At 40.1% G+C, this 20,039-nt stretch overlaps 1 protein-coding gene across 1 annotated transcript; it reads left to right on the plus strand.

Moving 5' to 3' along the window:
• The first annotated feature begins 11,555 nt into the window (after positions 1–11,555).
• Positions 11,556–17,012, plus strand: LOC146516898 (G-protein coupled receptor 83-like). The gene is made up of 2 exons (XM_085163112.1): positions 11,556–12,671; positions 14,767–17,012. Exons 1-2 carry the CDS (start codon positions 12,565–12,567, stop codon positions 15,482–15,484), a joined length of 825 nt encoding a protein of 274 aa, XP_085019238.1. The 5' UTR covers positions 11,556–12,564; the 3' UTR covers positions 15,485–17,012.
• Positions 17,013–20,039: the final 3,027 nt, after the last annotated feature.

The following is a 20,039-nucleotide window of genomic DNA, read 5'->3' on the forward strand; positions in this document are numbered from 1 at the left end:
TTAACATTTGTAACTAAAAATGTTTACACAGCAAAATAGCTGCAAAAGGTCGAAATGAACAAACTGAACTGTAATTTCTGGGAATTTTAAGCACAATAAGCGTTGTTAGTTTCTATAGCGCAGACGGAACCTTGAAAATTCTCCAGCAAATGCTAGTATTTTAAACAACAACCAATTAGTCAATTAGTCAAACTTACCTACTACAATATTTACTCGCAGCTCAGTCAAATTTAAATCAATAGTGTATCAACTGTGGCTCATGGGTCAAAGCTGGCCCATACAGGACACCGTATAGCAGACTATTAAGTCCTTAACTTGGATTCCAGTGTGTTGCAGGAAGTAATATAACAGATCCTAATTCACCACCAACTCTGTTACTGCTTTATTTCAGAAAATGCCAATTAACAAAAACATGTAAGAAAATGATCATGAACAAATATGAAAAAAAACAAAACAAAACAAGAAAAAGCATAACAAAAACCCCTAGGGGTCTCCAAGGCAAAACCAACAACAAGAACAACAACAAATGCCATTTTTTTCTAGAAACAAAAGGAAAGCTGTCAAAAGTGAAATATCAGAGAGACCCTGCTGAAGACTTCATTCATACAAACACAGAAGAATAAGGACCCGGCATTCAAAGGCTTGTCACGAGTCATTTTCAGGAAATGCATTTCAAGCTATATTGGACAAACCCCAGCCTAAAAAGCCCAGTGGTCAAATGACAAGGAACTTGTCATGGTTCTGGGTCATTTTGATCCTTATACTGAACAGTTATTTAAGATTAGCTAGTAAATAACAATTAGCTAATGTTGTTCATGAGACTAAAGTCATCTCACTTTGGTAATGTAAATATAATATGGCCAATATTATATTAATCATTATTAGTTATTACAGCAGTGAACATGACCTCTGTGCCAAACACTGAACTTCAGTAAAGATTCAAGTTGCATTTATTTATATTTCCTATCACCTTAAATCTTCACTTAAAGACAAGTATCTGTGACAGTGTATATATAGATGTATTATATATGAGACAAATATTGTTCTTTTAATATGTTGGCATTACTAAATTTGGCACAATGCTTATATATGTGTGGAAGAAGCAAATGTACGAGCTGTGATAACTGTTTCTGATAGAATGAAGAGTAGACTGATATATTAAATATTCCTTTATTGGGTGAGAAAATCAGACCATGTCATAACTGCTTTAAGTAATAACAGAATAGATATCAGAGCCTTAAACAGGCTGACTTCTGATAAATGGGTCAAACTGGGCAGAAAGTATCCAAACATCCAAAGTGTTACATCATTATAGAATATGATGTAACACTATAGATCAACTTACCTCAGAATATATAAAGCATATAAACAATTACAGCAATATGATGCAACAAACACAGCAGTACTACTAATCCAAAATACTCAAAGCTTCATAGAACTGAAACAAACATTTATTTTTAGCTCCATTCTGCTGCTGATACATACTTTAGGTTTCTGAACATTAAACTTGTTACTGCCTTTCATAGCGTGTAACTTGAAGGCTTACTTACTTAAAGTTTACTTTAAGTAAGTAAGTGGGCGGGAGGTTTTTTTCGGCAAAATTATCCACACCCACCGCCGCCCTATGCATTCTGGGATATGTTGGGCCACGAAGTCTACACCGCCACGTCCTTAAAATTCAGGGAAATGAAGGACGCATTTGAGGGCCGCATTTCGAGCAGCCTTCGAATTGGGACAGCCTTCGTCGCGTCGCGGTGACGTAATCGGTCTTAAAATGCGGACTTTAAGGCTGCAGACCCTGAATTGGGATACAGCTATAGAAATCAGTGATGATACCCAGCCCTAGTGAGCAACCTAGGCCTGAGAGAAGTGGATGTAGCTGTGGGTAATAAGAAAAGATGAAAAGAACTATTGATAACTTTTTTGTTAAGTTAAGGCCTGATCTGTCTGAAATTCATAGCCAGTGCTCTGACACGGTGCCATCAATCTCTGAATGCTGAAAAAGCACAGTGTATCCAGGAAACACATTATATGCTGCAATAAATGCCCTGCCCAAGTGTCCCCTCTCCCCACTGCCTTTTAGCAGCAGACAGCAGCAAACAGGTTGTCAGAGGAGGCCAAGATGATGATTAAGTTTAACATTTTCTACAATATTGACAAAGCACTTTAAGCACAAGTTTGTTAGTTAATAATTTAGAAATGAATATTGTCTGTATGGACTTCCCCACCAAAGAAAGTGCACATGTAAAACTGCGGTGTTAAGCGATGCGGTTGAAAATTTTTAGTGCGCCTAACTTTTGTGCCGGTACGCCTACATTTTTTAAGTTAGGCATACTGGTGCACCCATGTCAAAAAGTTAGTCTAGAGCCCTGTTTAGTATGTTCCAGCTTATTCTGGTTTAGGTTTAGCTCTGCCCGTGTAAAGTCCGTGTTTCTTAGTCTGCGTCTTTGTGAATTATTTCTTGTTTTATTTTGAGGGATTATGTCTTATGTCAGTGTGTCTAGGTTTGCTCCCCCTGTCTCATTAGCCCTAATCTCTCCCAGCTGTGTCTCCCTCCTGTTTTCCATTCCCTGATTACTCCCCTGTGTATATAAGCCCTGTGTTTGCCTTTGCTCTCTGTCGTGTCGTACCCTCAGATTGTGCCTGTGTGTTTCTGTTCCTCTTGTTCATTGTTTCAGTTCATGTTTTGTTTCTTCGCCAGCAATAAAGCTGAGGTTTTCAGTTACAATTCAGTCTCCGAGTCCTGCGTTTGGGTCCTCATCTACGCTGCCCGCACACAGAGCCCTGACAGAACTGCTGCATGGGTTACATATTTGCTTTCATTAAGAAGTACAGTGAAGTTCAGCCATGATGCTGACTAGACTAATAAGTAGCCATCTAATTAAATCTGAGGTCAGTAGTTCAAGATTCATGATTAGATGTTACCTATATTTTTATTAAGTGGTAAATAAACAAAAGACATACTGTTTTTTGTTGACTTGTTTGATTTAACTCCTTAACACGTAGTGTACCATATTTGATACATACAGGTTTTTTCGTGAGTTTTTGAGACTTCATTATCAGTGTGATTTTTTTTCCCCTCCTGAAAAACCAAAATAAATTGCGTAATACATTTTTAAAGAATTTTTTTTTTTTAATCCAGATGTAGCAAATACAATACAAATAAAAAGTCATTCATGGAAATTTCTCAGATGGTTCAAAATATTACAATTTTCTGACAATTATGTCCTGATTCATGCTTTAAAGGGTTAAGCAATAAAAACAACTTATTAGTTAAAAGATCATGGTTTGGATTTAAAAACAGTTAAAAACAGCTTTTTTTTCTTTCTTCTTCTTCTTTTTTTTTTTTTTTTAAAAAAAAAGCTCTGCTGTCTTAGTTGTCATGGTGATGGCCCCTGCTTTTTCTGCTTCCTGTGGAAATGCATTACTTACAAACTTGTGCTCACTGTCACCAAAAAATGTGACAGTTCGTGTCCATGAATGCGAAATGAATGCAAACAAATAAACAATTTGCTGAGTGTGTGTCCTGAGGCACAACCAACAGGTTTCTTATTCTGTTTATTCTTGAAAAAAGGAAGAATGAAATAAAAATGTCTGCTTTCACTGTCAGATAGGATTTAAAATGTCACTCCCTGTAAAAATGGGCAATGGCTGCAATGTTTGTTACTGGAGCTTTTCAAACATCAGACATCTAGTTTCCTTTATGTAGTGCATTATGGGAGCCTAGTGTCCATCGAAGCCATCTCAAAAAGTTAAACTAAAAGAGTACTTAGCATGCACGCACAGTGAGTGCCCTAAGGACATTTTATTTTTTTTATTCATTTTTTTTTCATTTTCCTGTATGAACACATCAAACATTCAAAACCTGATTAGAATGAATATTAAATATGGGGGTGGGACACAGCTAAAGTGTGCGTCTCTCAGTGTGCTGTCAGTGCTGGTGAATTTTATAACTCCGAGTAATATGTGGTCACATTATGCGCTTTACTTATTTTTTATGCTTTAAATGTTTTTTATTGTTAAATAAGGGTCCTAACTCTTGGATTCAGTGATAGATCTGTTACGAAATCAGTTTCACCCCGGTTGTTTTTTTAGTCCTCGAGGCATCCAGAGACGAAACCAGACTCAGTAGTCATTTTCACAAAACCTTTATTCATCTTCAGTTAAGCATGCATCTTCTAGAAGGGGAGATGTGCAAGGCCGGTGTCCCTCTGCAAATCTTCCACTTCTTTGTTTGTTACAATCAGCTTTATAGAAGCAACTCCATCATAAAATCCCCATGGTGTACTGCAAATTCTGTGTTTGTGTGTGTATGCACGAGCACGTGTGCGCGTACCCGTGTGTATGTGTGAGTGCACGTGAGTGAGTGTGCGTGTGTGTGTGTGTGTGTGTGTGTGTGTGTGTGTGTGTGTGTGTGTGTACATGACTTCCTGCCGGTCATAAAAGTAATCTCCTCACCTAAGCTAAACCAAATTCCTTTAGACAACATACTAAACAGAGTTAACATATTACAAACACTGAGACCCCCACTCTGCATCCACTGGGCCATTGGCCTCTTATTGTCTTACATTTACAGATAAGCATGTGGAGAGTCTCCTGCAATCCTACTTCTAAGTTATAACAATTATGAGTTTTTATTAAAGGTACAAGTATCAGCAATCCCCAACTGTAGCTTCCTGTCTACTTTTATGACAGGCAGACCCCCGGTGTCCATAAATTCCTTTCCCTGTACACAATTACACACACACCTACAGCTAAAACACACAAACAAATTCTTCCGTATTCCTCTGATCTATTGCAGGACCCTCTCATCTAAGCAAATTTAACACATTATATTCTAATAATTATTTTCTTGTACTCGCAGATCCTTCATGGAGTGATATCCCAAGTTACACCACAAGGGGGCACCACCTCCTCCTGAGTACAACAGTTTAGAGTGGTATTAGCTTTTGTCTTCAGACTTTGGCAGAAGCCAAAAAAGGAAAGCACACTATATACCTTACTTGTTCTTTTCGGGGCAAAATGTAACCTGTTCACAGACCTTATGTTAGGGGCCTGGTACAGATTCTTTTGGACTTGTCCAGGATCTGCTCTCCTTGTTGGTCATGAGCTAATCCACAGTCTACAAGACATGTGACTGATAGAATTGGTGGTACAGTGTAGCGTGAGGAGATGAGCTGTTTGTGGGAAGCAAGCTGGGACTAAACAAAGAAGACGAGATGTACCTGAAAGTAAACGGCTACAAAGGAGCGAGGAAGTTGTTGTCATGGCAGACTGCAAGAGGAAGAGCCCGCTTCCCCTGTCATCTAACAGGCTTTTCCAGATTCCTTCCAATATTGTGCCTGTTTCTGTCAGTAATACTGCACAGCTTATTGGTGGAGATGTTGAGGGGTGCTTTGATCATATCCACACTTTCATGTACAGCAAAAACTTGCTAGAGGTATGCTAGAGGTATAAGATATTATCAATGAGGTCGTTCAGTCTCAAAATGGTGTGATCCTACTTACTGAGTCAAGTGTAAATGTAGAGTCACTTTTCACACTTGTCACTGCCACTTCAAGGAGAAGGCATTTGACCGTGTCATTCTTGGTATCCTGTTGGGGGTGTGGTTTTGCTGGCTTCATTAAGCAGCAAACTCCAGGTCACACTAGGGAGGTTTACAAGCTGGAGGTGAATCAAATGGGATGAGAGTTAGCATCTCAAATTCTGAGGTCATGGTATCCCAGGTGGACCATTTGAGGTTTTGTTCATGAGTGAAGAGAGAGATGAGCGCAAGATTGACAAACTGAAATGGCAAAATATAGGCCGAGGAGCTTGGCATTTGTGAACGAGTCAGAGTGGAGCCTCTATTCCTCTACATTGAAAGGAGTCAGTTTAAGTGGTTTGGGCATCTGACAAGGACGCCTCCAAGGTGCCTCCTATTTGAGTTGTTTTAATCATGTTATGCTGCAAGGAAGCCCTGGGGCACACCCAGGATAAGCTAAAGAGCGTACATCTCTCAGCTGGCTTGGAAATGCCTTGGAGGTAGCCAGTGAGAGGGAAGTCTGAACCTGCTGAACCTGGATCTAGTTTTTGCCTTGGCATCTCCCACACCCACTCTATGCTTGACTTGTCAATAGTAGCAGTGCTAGTAGGCAATAGCAGTTTTGTTTGTACAGCACCAATCCTGTACATATAAATAAGTTGACAAGTTCAGACTATTTTGCAGGTGTCTCCAATAATTATTTAAAGTTAGTCACTGTAATCTTATTTCTGCTATCTCTGCCATATTTCTGCAGGGTTTCCCACTACACAAATGTGCTTTTATCAAAGTGCAAATCAGCATTACTGTAATCCTGTCAACCTATGTGGAAAATGTTTAATTATTGGCTCTGAGTAACAAATTGTTGTTGTTTATATTATTTGAGTTTATATTCCACTTTATTCGGATTTTGGTAATGTGAAAGATTAACTCCAAGAGGCACTTTCTGTGCATTTGGAACACATGAATGTGAATAAAGAAAGACTTGACAGAGGCGAGAGGTGAAAACACACTATCCGCTTTACCTGTTCTTTTCAGGGAAACGTGTGATTTATTGGTAGGTATCATACTAAAGGCCTGTTAGAATTTGATGGCAGACACATCAAGTATTCTGTGAAATCACAGAAGTGTGTGTACCTGTCGATTACAGCCAGTAGAAGTGTCATAGCTTTAAATGGTTAAAGCGTTTTTCCTTACGCTTTGGGCCAATTCTAAGACATTTTTTTAAAAAAACCTGCAAAGGACAAGTCTGTGACTGGAGTATGTCTAAGAGCAGTGTTGGCCTTGAATTTTTATGTTAACACAGAATAGAGACATGTCTTTGTACTTTTTATTTATTGCAGCAGTCGGCACAAGAATGATTTGGAGAGAAAAGCTCTAAAGGACCAATGTTCACTCACCAATCCAGGACAAAGATAACACACTCCATGCTCACTCTGTCTCTTATTTTTAGGCATGAAGAGACAGCAAGGTGTCACAGTCTGGCGGTGGCAGACTGTATTAATTGTGAAGAGTGGACCCAAAATGCAGACACGAAGGAACTTGGACCAAAGCTTGAGTATTAAGAAAAAGCAAGTCGTTTAACAAGGCTGGTAAAAGGGTACAAAGAAAGGGCAAGGCAAACTGAAGTAAACTAACATCAACCTAAACTGGGAGAACTAAATAAACAAGAAGAAAAACCTAGACATGAAACATGACATGGAAACCTTGGCGTGAACAACAGACAACCTGACAAGGAACGAACAGAAACAGACAGACTAAATACACACAAGGGTGATTAGGGGAAGTGGAAACACATGGGGAAACAGCTGGCACTAGTCTGACATAACGAGACAAAGGAAGCAAAGCTGACTACACTGACATAGGACACAGACCTTCAAAATATAACAGGAAACATGAGACACAGACAAGACAATATAACCTTGACAACATAAGACACGCAGCATAAAACACATAAAAGGCAAAGGGAGAGGGAAACTTAAATACAGTGGTAGAGAACACAAAGGGAAACTAATAAACAACTTAGCTACCCTAAAGAACTCAAAACATATCATCCAAATAAACTAAAACTCAAAACGCTGGGTCAACAGACCCAGGAACGTGACAGCAAGGGCCACTTTTGGACTACTGTCTAAAAACAAAGCAGCAGATCAGACTGTGCTGCTGAACTGGCTCGTGAGCTATTTAACATATTCAGCTTCTCTCTATCTCTGTGCTCTGCAGCTTACTGCCTCAAAGAATCCATGAATGTAGTATTTCAACTTTTATTACATCTCAACAGTGCTTTATCATTCTAATTGCAATATTTCAATCATTAATTTATATGCCATTCTCTTTGTCACCAACTTTGCTCCCAGCTGTGGAAAGATAGGAGCTGTGCAGTCATAAGTTTGGGTATGCCTGTTAGTTCAAGGGTTATTCAGACTTTTTAATTTAGTACCCACATGGTAGAGCAGTACTAAAGACTTGAAAGCTGTGCCCTATACGCCTGCTGTTCAAATGCTGTTTCTATTTCTGATGTTCGTCAAATCAGGAGATTGCCGACTTAGATGGAGGGCAGCTGAATGAAGGCCCAGTATGACATAAATAAAGATTATCTCGACCTGTGAATCATGCAGCGCTACTGCAGTACAGCGTGAGAATAAACATGTGGAGTTCGATGTAACAGGTTCTCTTTAAACAACGCAAAATGTTTTTGGATTGACTAAAATAGCCACCATGTGACAATGTCTCAACCAGTCTTATGAGACTGTGACTTGTATTTACTTTCAGTTAACAAGTGAGTTCAGTGGTACTGCTGGCATACAGTGGCATATAACCAGCAGTGAGACATGGCAGGTGTGTGAAGTCCCGGTTTTACAGTGGAGAGGGGGAAATGACTCACTTGGAAATAAGTGACATAATATTTTTATATTGTGAACTCTGGTAAATTAGTTTTCCACTGACTGACCTGTGCTGCTACTGGTTCTAAGGTTTACTGCATTTTGTGGGTTTAGTCAGTTGCATCTCGTTGTATGTTACATAAACTGTCATGGCTGAGTGCTATTAAGTCAGTGCTTAAAAAGACTGGACCTCTGTATGTCCATATAGACATTTCTCCTCTCATCCAAGAGGCTTCTTCAGTTTAAAGGAGAAAGGATACTCTTTCAAGGATGTCAGTGCTCAAATTTTGGACCACGATGACAGAGAGGAGTTAAGGTGGCAATCTATGACCACTGTGAATGATCATAGTTGAACAGAGTTAGTGACTTCTGACACCTACAGTGCAGTTTTGAGATTTGTTTCCAGGCATTTCAACCCTTACTCACATCTGCCTCGGGTGACCTCGGTAGCTAAAATGATTGTCGAATGAGGCAAGTTTCCTAATGAGGCTGTACACTTTGGCCCTAGTGATGGTAAAACCTCGGCTCGTGTGATGGACCACCTCCAGAGAGTGTCATTGTCTGGGAAGCCTCAGGGTTTTTATGTTTGTCTTCCTTTTCCTCTCACTTGATTTTTTTAGTTTTCTTTCTCCACACAGGCGAAGTGGTGGGAAAATGCTTCCATGGGTCATCAGGCATGGTCCTCTCTCTGATTCCTTGTTCTGAGTCTCCTCATCATCCAGAGTATTTAATGGCTGGAAGTATGGCAGATCTTCGTCAGATCATTACACCTCCCATGGTGGTAATTAGGCTGTCCATGTTTGCTTTCCATCAGAGTTATTTACATTTATTAATTTTATTTCTCCCTCTGCCTTCTGGTTGCCTATTTGGAGTTAACTCCGTGAACCTGATTTCTTACTTACCTGCATCCCCTCCAAGTTTCACTCAAGACCCCAGCCACACTCACCTGCATAGCCATGCTCCACGCTGCTCACCTTGCCTCTCTGGGTGCCTGCTTGCTGTTCCATCAGACCAGCCACAATTCACATCTCAAAAATCTGAAGACTTATTTATCTTACCTTCACTCTAAAGACAAAAGATTCTTAAGAGAATCAGAACAGCTTAGTGATTTGTCCAACAAACCTTTGTGAGCTAAGACTGTGTTTTGAGTCTGTCCCCTGTGTTAATAAGATGAGGGGATAATCCTCACTGGGCTTCAAATACCCAGGACTCTCCAACAGTTATCGCTCTGGCTCATGGATGAAAGGTGAAATGCCTTGGTGAACCTAAAGAAGTTTCCATCTTTTCAAGCACTAATAAAATTAGTGCAAAGGTAGAATTTGTCCTGGCACTCATTAGCCATAATGAAATAGGCACTTATTCTGGAAGCTATTTTGAGACATTATCTAAATTAACTTTAATTTCAGTGGTAAAAAGAAAATGGAAATACATGTACAGACTACCCAGTAAAACCTGATTTAAAAAAATATAATATTAAATGCAGACTTTGCCCAAAATATAGTTTTAAACATTTTTTCTACCTCTTATGTCTCCACTGCTACTCATGACCTCATCTTTAAGTAACCACATCTGTGTCAATGTTACCACAATGCTGCACAACAGCCAGTAAGACCTGTGCTTACTGTCCCATGCATGTTTGCATTCGTTACATAAGTCTTTACTCACACCCCTTCAGTGGTACTCGCTAAATGCTGAAGTACAAATACTGCAACTTTGTTGACATCTGTATGCACGAGAGTGATGACAAGAAAAAAAGGATGCTTGCAGAGTCTGCAGGTGGCACTAAGGGATGACTTTACTTTCACTGATGAATCATCTGGAAGGACTAGCAGGCAGCAGAAGATGAAAAGTGAACTGACTGACGGCATTTTTTTATTGTATTAAACTGCCTGTAAGATTTTATTAGTCAAAAACTGAAGGTGTTTGAACACAATTTCAGAAGGTCTCAGTCCACATTAATGATACTAAAATGGCTTATTTATCCAAAAATCTAGAAAGTTACTGTGGCAAAAAAACAATATTAATGCATCACAGAGTAAAAAAGCTAAGAAAGGTAAACAAATTACACTTAAGATGTAGTTTGGGGGTAAGAAGACCTTTTTGCCTCACAGAAAGGTCTTAGGTTCAAATCCAGTTTGCATGGTACTGTGCACTTGCTGCTTGCACAGTTGGAGCTGGAGAAACTGGAGAGTGGGGTTTAGCTTAATTAACAATTCTAAATTGGCCGTAGGCGTGAATGTGAGTGTGAATGGTTGCATGTCTCTGTGTTAGCCCTGGCAGATTGGTGTACCTCTCCTCTCGCCCTATGACAGCGGGGAAAGGCTTCAATGGAATTGGATAAGAGGAAGGATGGTGTAATTGGGTAAAAAATCATTTGTTGAAAAAGCGACAAAACAAACCGAAATTTAAATATGACATTATGAAGAGCTTGGGTCTAAAATGAATACAGGCATTATTGTGTTAGATGGTGTAGATTTTCTCTATGTATCCTTGCGGCAGTGGAGCTGAAGCATATATTAGAGAAAGTGTTCAGTTGTATGTCCAGTAAGTGGTGCAGAGGATCCATTAGTTATGCCATAACTCCTGGGTATACAGCACATTTAAGCTCTGCTTAACCACAGTAGTTAAAAAGAGCCTTTAAAATATGCAAAGACAAAAGACAGTTGATTGGTATTTTAAGACGTAACAGTCAGTGAGTGTGGAAAAAGTCAGTTATGAAAGTTTCTTTGGGTGTGGTCCGAAAAAACATCAAATATGTCAGGCGTTGTGTGGAGGCGAGGAAGAAGGAACCCAAACGCAGGACTCACAGGTAGGTGAAGACTGGTGAAGGTTTATTATAGGGAGTGGAGGAACAGAGGGTGAACGGACACTGACTGGCTGGAACACTGAATGGCTGACTGAACTGAGAGAACACGGGGAGGACAACATCACACGAACATCAATGACACGACAAAGAACTGGTGAAACCGAGGAACTTAAATACACAGGTTGAATGATGACAATGATTGGAAACAGGTGAGTACAAGGCTGAACATAATCTGACTAATGACACGAGAGACAAGCTGACATGGGGGAAAAAACAGGAAGTGAAAACATTGATGTGGGAAAACTGAAAACACTGGGTCACCGACCCAGGAACCCTGACAAAATAAAAGGGAGTGATATTAGAGATACGAATACCAACAATTACCTCTGCTGCAGAGAAGGACTTCATCAGAGCTACCAGGCTCAGAAATTGCCAATCACCACAGAGTAGAGCTCACATAAATACTTCCCAGAGTTTAATTAGCAGGCACATCCAAACGTAAGGTGTTCAGAGGCGATTGTAAAAATCAGGCCTTCATTGTTGAATTGCCGCACGGAAACCAGCGCCGGGGGAGAAAAGGACAATTATAACTGCTCGGGCCGAGAAACGCAAACAACTTTAGTTTGATCAGCCAAAATTAGAGATTTGCTCCCAGCTGGCATGTCTTTATGAAACACATTGAATCTCCATAATATGGGTCCCAAGATAAAGCAAGAAGGACGAGATCCTTATTTTGAGTGGGACTGTATTTGTGTTTGCAGCAGCTTAATGAGCCAAACCATCTCTGTACACTTGGCAAGGACTTTTTGACCAAGAGGCAGCGTGACTGCCTAACTGACCAAAATAAAACTTTAATTCAAGGAGGAAAAAAAGTGTATTTCAACAGTTATGTCATGCTTTTTGTTGTGGAGAAGGCACAGTATGTGGCCAGTATTTTTAATCTTATTGAACTGAAGTGAACAAAAAGCTTTTGTTTCCTTCCCTTTTCACTTGCTCTCCTGACTAATCTGTGTATCAGGGACATTTTGCCTCCTCACTCACACATCACTCATCACTAAATACACACCGAGACCTTCCTCTTGTGACATTTATTATGTTCCACACTGTAGTTGGCTTGTAGTATGGCACAAACAAAAACAGCCAGAGGCTGAGAAACAGCAGTTGGTTATACTGCAATACTACGCTGTTTTCGACTAGTTGGAGCCACGCTTGTAAAAAAAACATACTCTAATCTTTCTTTCTACTTCCCTGGGCACAGACTGGTGATTGATATTGATCTGAAGTGTATGCATTTGCACTGACTTTGATCTTTGTGTGGTGATTCTCAGGTGATTTTGCATCCTTTGAGGCCTCGCATGTCTCCTACACAAGGTGGCGTTTGGGTCGCCGTCATCTGGATAATGGCCAGCTGCTTCTCCCTCCCACATGCAATCTACCAAAAACTCCTGACCTTTACATACAGGTAAAATGATTCACAGTCATTATGTAGAGGCACAATTCAGTGAGGTTAGCTATGGAGATGGAGGTTCTCTACTTTATATGCTGATGGATGTGGAACAGGTTTGCTCTGTGTCAAATTTAAAGGGAAAAAACCCAAAAAATAAATATTGGCCTGATTTAAAAAGAACGAACTTAGTCACAAGAGTTACAGAAAGTAGGCAAAAACAGTGGCCAAAAGTCGACACAACAAAGTCAAAGAAGCAAAATGAAAACTGGAATGCTCAACTTGGTAGCACAAAAGCAGTCTGGCAAATTGGAAGAGCTACACAGGAGTCATATCTACAAAGGAGACTGATTAGCTAATTGAGAACAAGTCACACGTTCCCAGAAGTTCAGAATTCAAAGTGTGTATAAGCAGAAATTAATCGTATACAAAGAATTTCTTTTTTATCTCTTAGTATTTTACTCTGTGAAAATGTATTTATCTGTGCACTTTCCCTTTTCACCCAGTTTTAGGCTCTTATCAAATTTTTATATGCATTTCACACACAGTGTGGTTGCTCTCTGACCTTTTAACAAAGAGCATCAAATTCCACTGGGCTTTGAATTACATACTAGTGAGAATCAGAGCAAACATAGATGAAGATTTTCCCTTAAATATACCAAAGACTTTGTGGTTGTGAGCCTTCTGTGGGGTGTGAAGCAAGATCACAGCTGAGTTCTTAATGAATTCATTAACTGGTGTGACCAGTTTTTCCTCCAAATTAATGTGGATAAAACCAAAGAAATGTTTGCAGATATTTGTCAGTGGTCCCTTCCTCCTGCACTCATGTCTGATTAAAGGGGAGGAAGTGGCTTAAGTATTACTAATATATGCACTTGTACCCTATATTTACTGCTCTGATTAATGTTTATCCATAATTTTAGTATAAAATTAAAAAGTCATACACAATATGATGAATAACTCTTTGGTTTAAAAAAAACATCAGATAACAATGAAAAATTAAGAACTAGAATAACTTTAAAATAACTATGAACTAATAAACTCAGTGGATCAGAGACAAATGTTGTTGTTGTTTTTTAATTCATACTTCTCTATGAAATAACAATAGCCAATGATTATTAATATACAGTACTGGGTAAAGGCTCGAGTTGCACCACCAGTCAGACTTTCTTGTAAATTTAAAGTGGTTTTGAGCAATAGCTCTCCAGGGTTTCTGAAGGTCCTTCAGAGTTTTTATTTGGATATTGGCAAGGCAAGTTTATTTATATGGCACAATTCAACAGCAAGGTGATTCAAAGTGCTTTACAGAGACATTAAAAAACAAAAACAAATAAAAAATTATTATTATAAAAAAAAAACATTAAAAAAATGTGGAAACTGGATAAGAGTTAAAAAAAAAAAAGTGGCAGGCCTAAAAAAAACCCCATCTACAGCAGATGAGTGTCAAGTCCTTAAGAAATAGGAAAATTTCTAACAAAGACCTGCTGCTTTACTGTTCATGACCTGAGAGATGCATGTGTCCCTTTCAGTTTCACTGAGGTTCACTGAAACCTCATCAGAAAATGTAAGGGTGGCTGTCAAGAAGCCATTCTTACTGAAAGGCTAATGGTGATTTGGTATGCCACATTACACCAGACCTGCACTGAAAATCAAGAAACCCAATCAGAAATTTTGGGTTCAAATCGATGACTTATAGAAAAACACTGTAAGTCATGGATTGGCCTCTCCAGAGCCCAGGCATCCACATTATTGAAGCAGGCTGGGATCACGGTGACAGAACAGCCAACATCCAAAGAGGTGTTTTGAATGTCCTTCAAGAAGCCCGGAGAACTGTTCCTGAAGACTACTTATTAAAATGAGAAAAACCTTACCCAGAGAGTTCAGGCTGGGTTAATGAAAGGTGGTCATACAGTCAATCATTGACTTAGAAGCTGGTTAGAATTTTACAACTTCAAGTTTGTTTGTTTTTTTTGCCATACATAATCTGTATTTCCATTTATGTTTGCACATGTTGATAAATCATTGTACTTATTTTCCATTTTTCCTGACAAAATATAAAGATTTCTGCACAGTACTGTAGTATTTTCTGTCTTTTCTGTCTTTCTCCTGACAGTAAGGAGAAAGAGCGAAGCCTGTGTGTCCCAGACTTCCCAGAGCCGTCAGATGTCTACTGGCAGTACATTGACCTGTTGACCTTCATATTGCTTTACTTGCTGCCCCTCCTCATCATCACTGCCTCCTATACCATAGTGGCCCGTAGACTGTGGCGCCACAATGCCATCGGTGACACCACAACAGCTCAGCATGCCACGCAGAGAAGGAAGCGCCGGAGAACACTGGCGATGCTGCTTCTGGTGGTCGGAGTGTTTGCAGTTTGCTGGTTTCCCCTCAACTGCTATGTGGTGCTGCTGTCCAGCCAGGCCATCCATTCTTCTAATGCCCTTTACTTCTGCTTTCACTGGCTAGCTATGAGCTCCACCTGCTACAACCCTTTCATCTACTGCTGTCTGAACCCCACTTTCCGCCAGGAGCTCCAGCTCCTCGTTGACAGGTGCAGGAAGAGACGACGGGCAGTGGTCGGCTTGGACCCAGAGCTTCGCCCTGCAGTACCTCACGCTCCATGTCACAGAACTGCCTGGCCCGACAACCAGGACTCCTCGAGGCCAAGGAACGTTTGGTCACACCCGGTCCAAGCTTCCTCACAGCAGAGTCACCCTTCTTCAAGTCAGTCCCACAACCTGAAAGATGCACATGTGCTTTTCACTGCCCGGCAGGCACTCACAGGGAGGACCGACATCCTCTCAGTGAAGCCCATTGTGGCTGTGAGCTGACTGGAGACAATCCTGGACTGAACTGAGTTGTTTAACCTCTTAAGCCCCAAGCCTAACTGATGTCCTGCCTTTTGAGGTTAAATCTCTTTTAGGGCTTCATCATGCTCCAAATAGGGCAGAACATCTGGTAATCTCAGATCTGTATGTCTGGGCCAGTAATTTCAAAAGCAGCAGGGTGTGGAGAGGCTTTTGTGGTGACTGTGAATTGCTGAAAGATGTGACCCTTTTTCTCCCCTGAAGCTTATAAAGCAACCGCTCCACATTCACACACGCTTTTTCTCTTTTCACGCCAGTTTTTTTTTAAATTTCCCTTCCTGATGTTTGTTAAAAACAATGTCCCCGAGCCTTGACAAATGGATAAAACATTCATCACGTTACTTAAACGTCTTTTTATATTGTATTGTGATGGAAAAAAACAAGAAAACCTTCACAGACTGGCTGGCAGGGTAGCAATGAAGTTCAGTCTCTGTGAAAAAAAAAAAACAATGTTCAAGTTTAACAGGATCAGTTGCTGTAAGATATGTCTTAACAATCTTGGTTTACCATTCAGGACACAAGGATGGATTCTCAGAGGGAAACCGAACCCACCTTAGCGTGAAAATATCCTCATATTTATCCGCAGACCACCTGAAATCCATCCTGCTGCAGTATTTTTCCTTGGTTTTCCTTTGATTTGCTGTCATCTAGCCAGAGCATTTGTAGAATATGCACAGAGGGGAAAAAAGAAAGAATTTTTATCTTTCTTACACCTGAAATTGAATTAATCCAAAAGTGATTTTGGGTTGTGAGAGGTGAAAACATTAAAAACAAACTATCAAAGATCTAAATAGCACTGTGACATGACGAGAAATTGATGTTATGTTTGTCTCATGCATACACAGGTCAAAACAGGAAATGAAAAAAGTTATCATTAATAACCTTTTGATTGATTTCTTAAATTTTCAAACTAGAAGACTTCTCATCCCATATTTCTTTTTCTTTCATATTCACTGCAAAGCTCCAGTAGACACCGCACAGTGTGAGGCCGATGATGACCATGATTAAATCCATCTCATGCAGCAGGAGGTGTATTCGGTGTAGGTGGGGGGTCGGGTGGGGTGGGGACAAATAATGATGAAATTGGCAGCGGCGCGGTGACCAGAGACCATGGGCGAATTGAAGCGATGGCTGGGAAACAACTGTAACAGTTAATGCTGACAAAGCCTTGTAGAAATTGAAGGATGCCACAGACTGATGAGAAGAGATGCATGCACGCGAGGGTTATCTATGCAACCAGAGCCTGGGATGTCCACTAGACACCAACTGTCTATTTGGACTGAAAGCAGGGGGGCGCAGGTGATCTGAAATATGGACATTGCGACATCACTTTTTGTTGGTATTTTTCATGCTTTTCGTATAAAAAATGTTGTGCAATAATAATAATGGATTGGATTTATATAGCGCATTTTACAATTCCACTATTCATTCACTCACTGGTGGAGGCAAGCTACAGTTGTAGCCACAGCTGCCCTGGGGCAGACTGACAGAAGCGAGGCATCGCGCCATCGGTCCCTCTGGCCAACACCAGTAGGGTAAAGTGTCTTGCCCAAGGACACAATGACCAGGAGCCCGGGGATCAAACCGGCGACCTTCCGGTTACAGATTCGCTCCCCAACCCCCTTAGCCACGCTCGTCCCAATAGGGTGACAGTTGTGAACAGCACAAGCAAAACACTTTGCAGGATGTTGTTAATGCTTCTCATCTGTGTTTTCTTACATGTGTGTGTTCTTCTGTCTGTCTTTGCTTCTCTTTCTCTTGGTTTATTCAATTTCCCATCTTTTTGTTAATGGGTTCTTTCACGTTGCCTTTACTTTATGTCTTTTTCTCACCTTTGTTGTTCCTCGGTTCCAATACCTCATATATAAGCGTTTCAATCAGGTCGAGGAACACAAACAAATCATTTGTGTGTACGAAACACACTTCTGGAACAAATGGTAACAATTTCAGACGTTTTCATTGTTCATTTAGACGTTATAATAAATATATTATCAAGTTAGCTTTACTTTGCTCCATGGTTTATCTCAGTGACTGCAATGCTCCCAGGTCTTGTGGTTGCAGAAGAAGCCTAAAACATTACTCTTCTAGTTGTTATGCTGTGTTTGGCTTTCTCCAAACATGGTGCTGCACATCATAGTCAAACATCTCCACTTTGGTCTCATCTATCCAAAGACATTGTTCCACGGGTTTTATGGTTTGTTTAGATGCAATTTTGTAAACCTAAGCTGTGCTGTCATGTTAATTTTAAACCTCTTCTCTCTAAAAGTCTTTTTCTGATTGCACTTGTACAATTGTACATTTAACCTATCAACATGAGATGTAGCTCTTGTTTTTGTTTTTTCCTTAAGCATTGCACTGTCTGACCTCACCTGAATCCTCCAGAAAAACAAATTGCCAAAACTGCTGCTTTAATAAAGGTGATCACACTTGCTAGCGATGCCTGGCTGCTCTTACCCTTATAATTCTTATGGAAGCAGTGAGGCTGTACTTAATTTTTCACAGCACTGCATAGAGTCCTGTGAACACACAGAACTGTATCAGCATATCAGCAGGTTTTGGCATGAGATGGAAAACACGCAGCCAGTTTACATGATAATGGGCATTCCTAATTGGTCACACTGATCATTTGTTTACATGAGTCATGTAAACAAAAGTAGGTCCAGTGGCTCGTATGCTAAAATAGCTAACAAAAAAGCACTGGACAGCCTTTGGTTAGTAGAGAATTGGATCAGCTCTTTCTATAGATGGCATTTTGATGTTTTTGGGCCACTACACTCAGGAACTTTCAGAAGCAAAAGTGACCATTCAAATGCAACAACAGCCTCTCCCTCGTTCTTTTCTGTGGTCCCTGACTTCATTTCTCTCCTGTGATTCTTACCTGTTTTTTGTTTTGTTTTGTGTTCCCTTTAGTTTTTGCTCCTTTGGTTGTGTTTTGGATTTATTTTTAACTTGATTTTACCTTGATGTGTTTTTGTGTCAGCTGTCTTCTTTAAAGCTCACCATTTTCCCTGCCAATATTTATACCCACTTTTGTCTAAACAAGAAATCTCCTTCCTTTTGTATTGCTTACATGTTTAAGTCAACATATGCACTGAAATTGTGAAAAAAGAGAAAGAAATCACTTGCTAATCTCAGGTAGACAGGTAGAAAGTATGGAGACTAGGTTAAAAGACACCAATAATCTCAGTGATGTACATTCAATGACAGTCATACAATCTGAAAAACTCACATCGACCTTGAATATTCTCAATGTTGTATTGAACTTTAAAAAAACCCCATATAATTACTTTCTGATGCATTCACAGCCATAATTCATGTCTGCACCTTTGGTAGGTATTAGCGTTACTCTGGCAATGAAAGGAGGCAAACTGTGCACATAAATTATAATATGTGGTGTATTATATTCATCGTCTCCTATTAAACCTAATCTCCATCATCTACACACACGCTGAGAGCATGTTATTGCAACACCACAACATTGCATAGACATTTTGTGCTATGTTGTCATGGCGATCACAGGTGAAACAAAGTATTTTGAGTGAGATTATATGTGTCATGCTTTCAGCTTTGAATGGTATAACATTGTGCACCAGCGTTGCTGAGTGAAACAGTTTAGTGTTACTCTCGGGCACTCTGAGACTCTGCCTGATGTGACATTTCGGCGTCAGCACAGGCAGCCAAAAAACCTTTGTGTTCAGCGTTAACATAAATATTGTGCTCCCTCGTTTTTTTAATGTTCCAGTAGGTGAAAATAGTAACGTGTGTACAGTTGCATGTTGGATGTTATTGTATGCAAAAGAAAAACCCCTCGAACTTTTCCACATTTTGTCACATTAAAGCCACAAACATGAATCAGTTTTATTGGAATTCCACGTGAAAGACCAATACAAAGTGGTGTACACGTGAGAAGTGGAACGAAAATCCTACATGATTCCAAACATTTTTTACAAATAAATAACTGAAAAGTGGGCTGTGCATAATTATTCAGCCCCCTGAGTCAATACTTTGTAGAACCACCTTTTGCTGCAATTACAGCTGCCAGTCTTTTAGGGTATGTCTCTACCAGCTTTGCACATCTAGAGACTGAAATTGTTGCCCGTTCTTCTTTGCAAAACAGCTCCAGCTCAGTCAAATTAGAAGGACAGCATTTGTGAACAGCAGTTTTCAGATGTTGCCACAGATTCTCGATTGGATTTAGATCTGGACTTTGACTGGGCCATTCTAACACATGGATATGTTTTGTTTTAAACCACTCCATTGTTGCCCTGGCTTTATGTTTAGGGTCGTTGTCCTGCTGGAAGGTGAACCTCCGCGTCAGTCTCAAGTCTTTTGCAGACTCCAAGAGGTTTTCTTCCAAGATTCATGCACAAAAATCCATCCATCTTCCCATCAACTCTGACCAGCTTCCCTGTCCCTGCTGAAGAGAAGCACCCCCAGAGCATGATGCTGCCACCACCATATTTGACAGTGGGGATATTGTGTTCAGAGTGATGTGCAGTGTTAGTTTTCAGCCACACAT

Source organism: Neolamprologus multifasciatus, chromosome 6, assembly GCF_963576455.1.
Source record: "Neolamprologus multifasciatus chromosome 6, fNeoMul1.2, whole genome shotgun sequence".
NCBI lineage: Eukaryota > Metazoa > Chordata > Actinopteri > Cichliformes > Cichlidae > Neolamprologus > Neolamprologus multifasciatus.

Excerpts from the sequence above, each read along its gene's own strand:
- LOC146516898 (XM_085163112.1), top strand. The coding sequence starts at position 12,565 with ATGTCTCCTACACAAGGTGGCGTTTGGGTCGCCGTCATCTGGATAATG. Across the intron at positions 12,672-14,766 it reads CTCCTGACCTTTACATACAG|TAAGGAGAAAGAGCGAAGCC; the intron begins GTAAAATGATTC and ends TTCTCCTGACAG.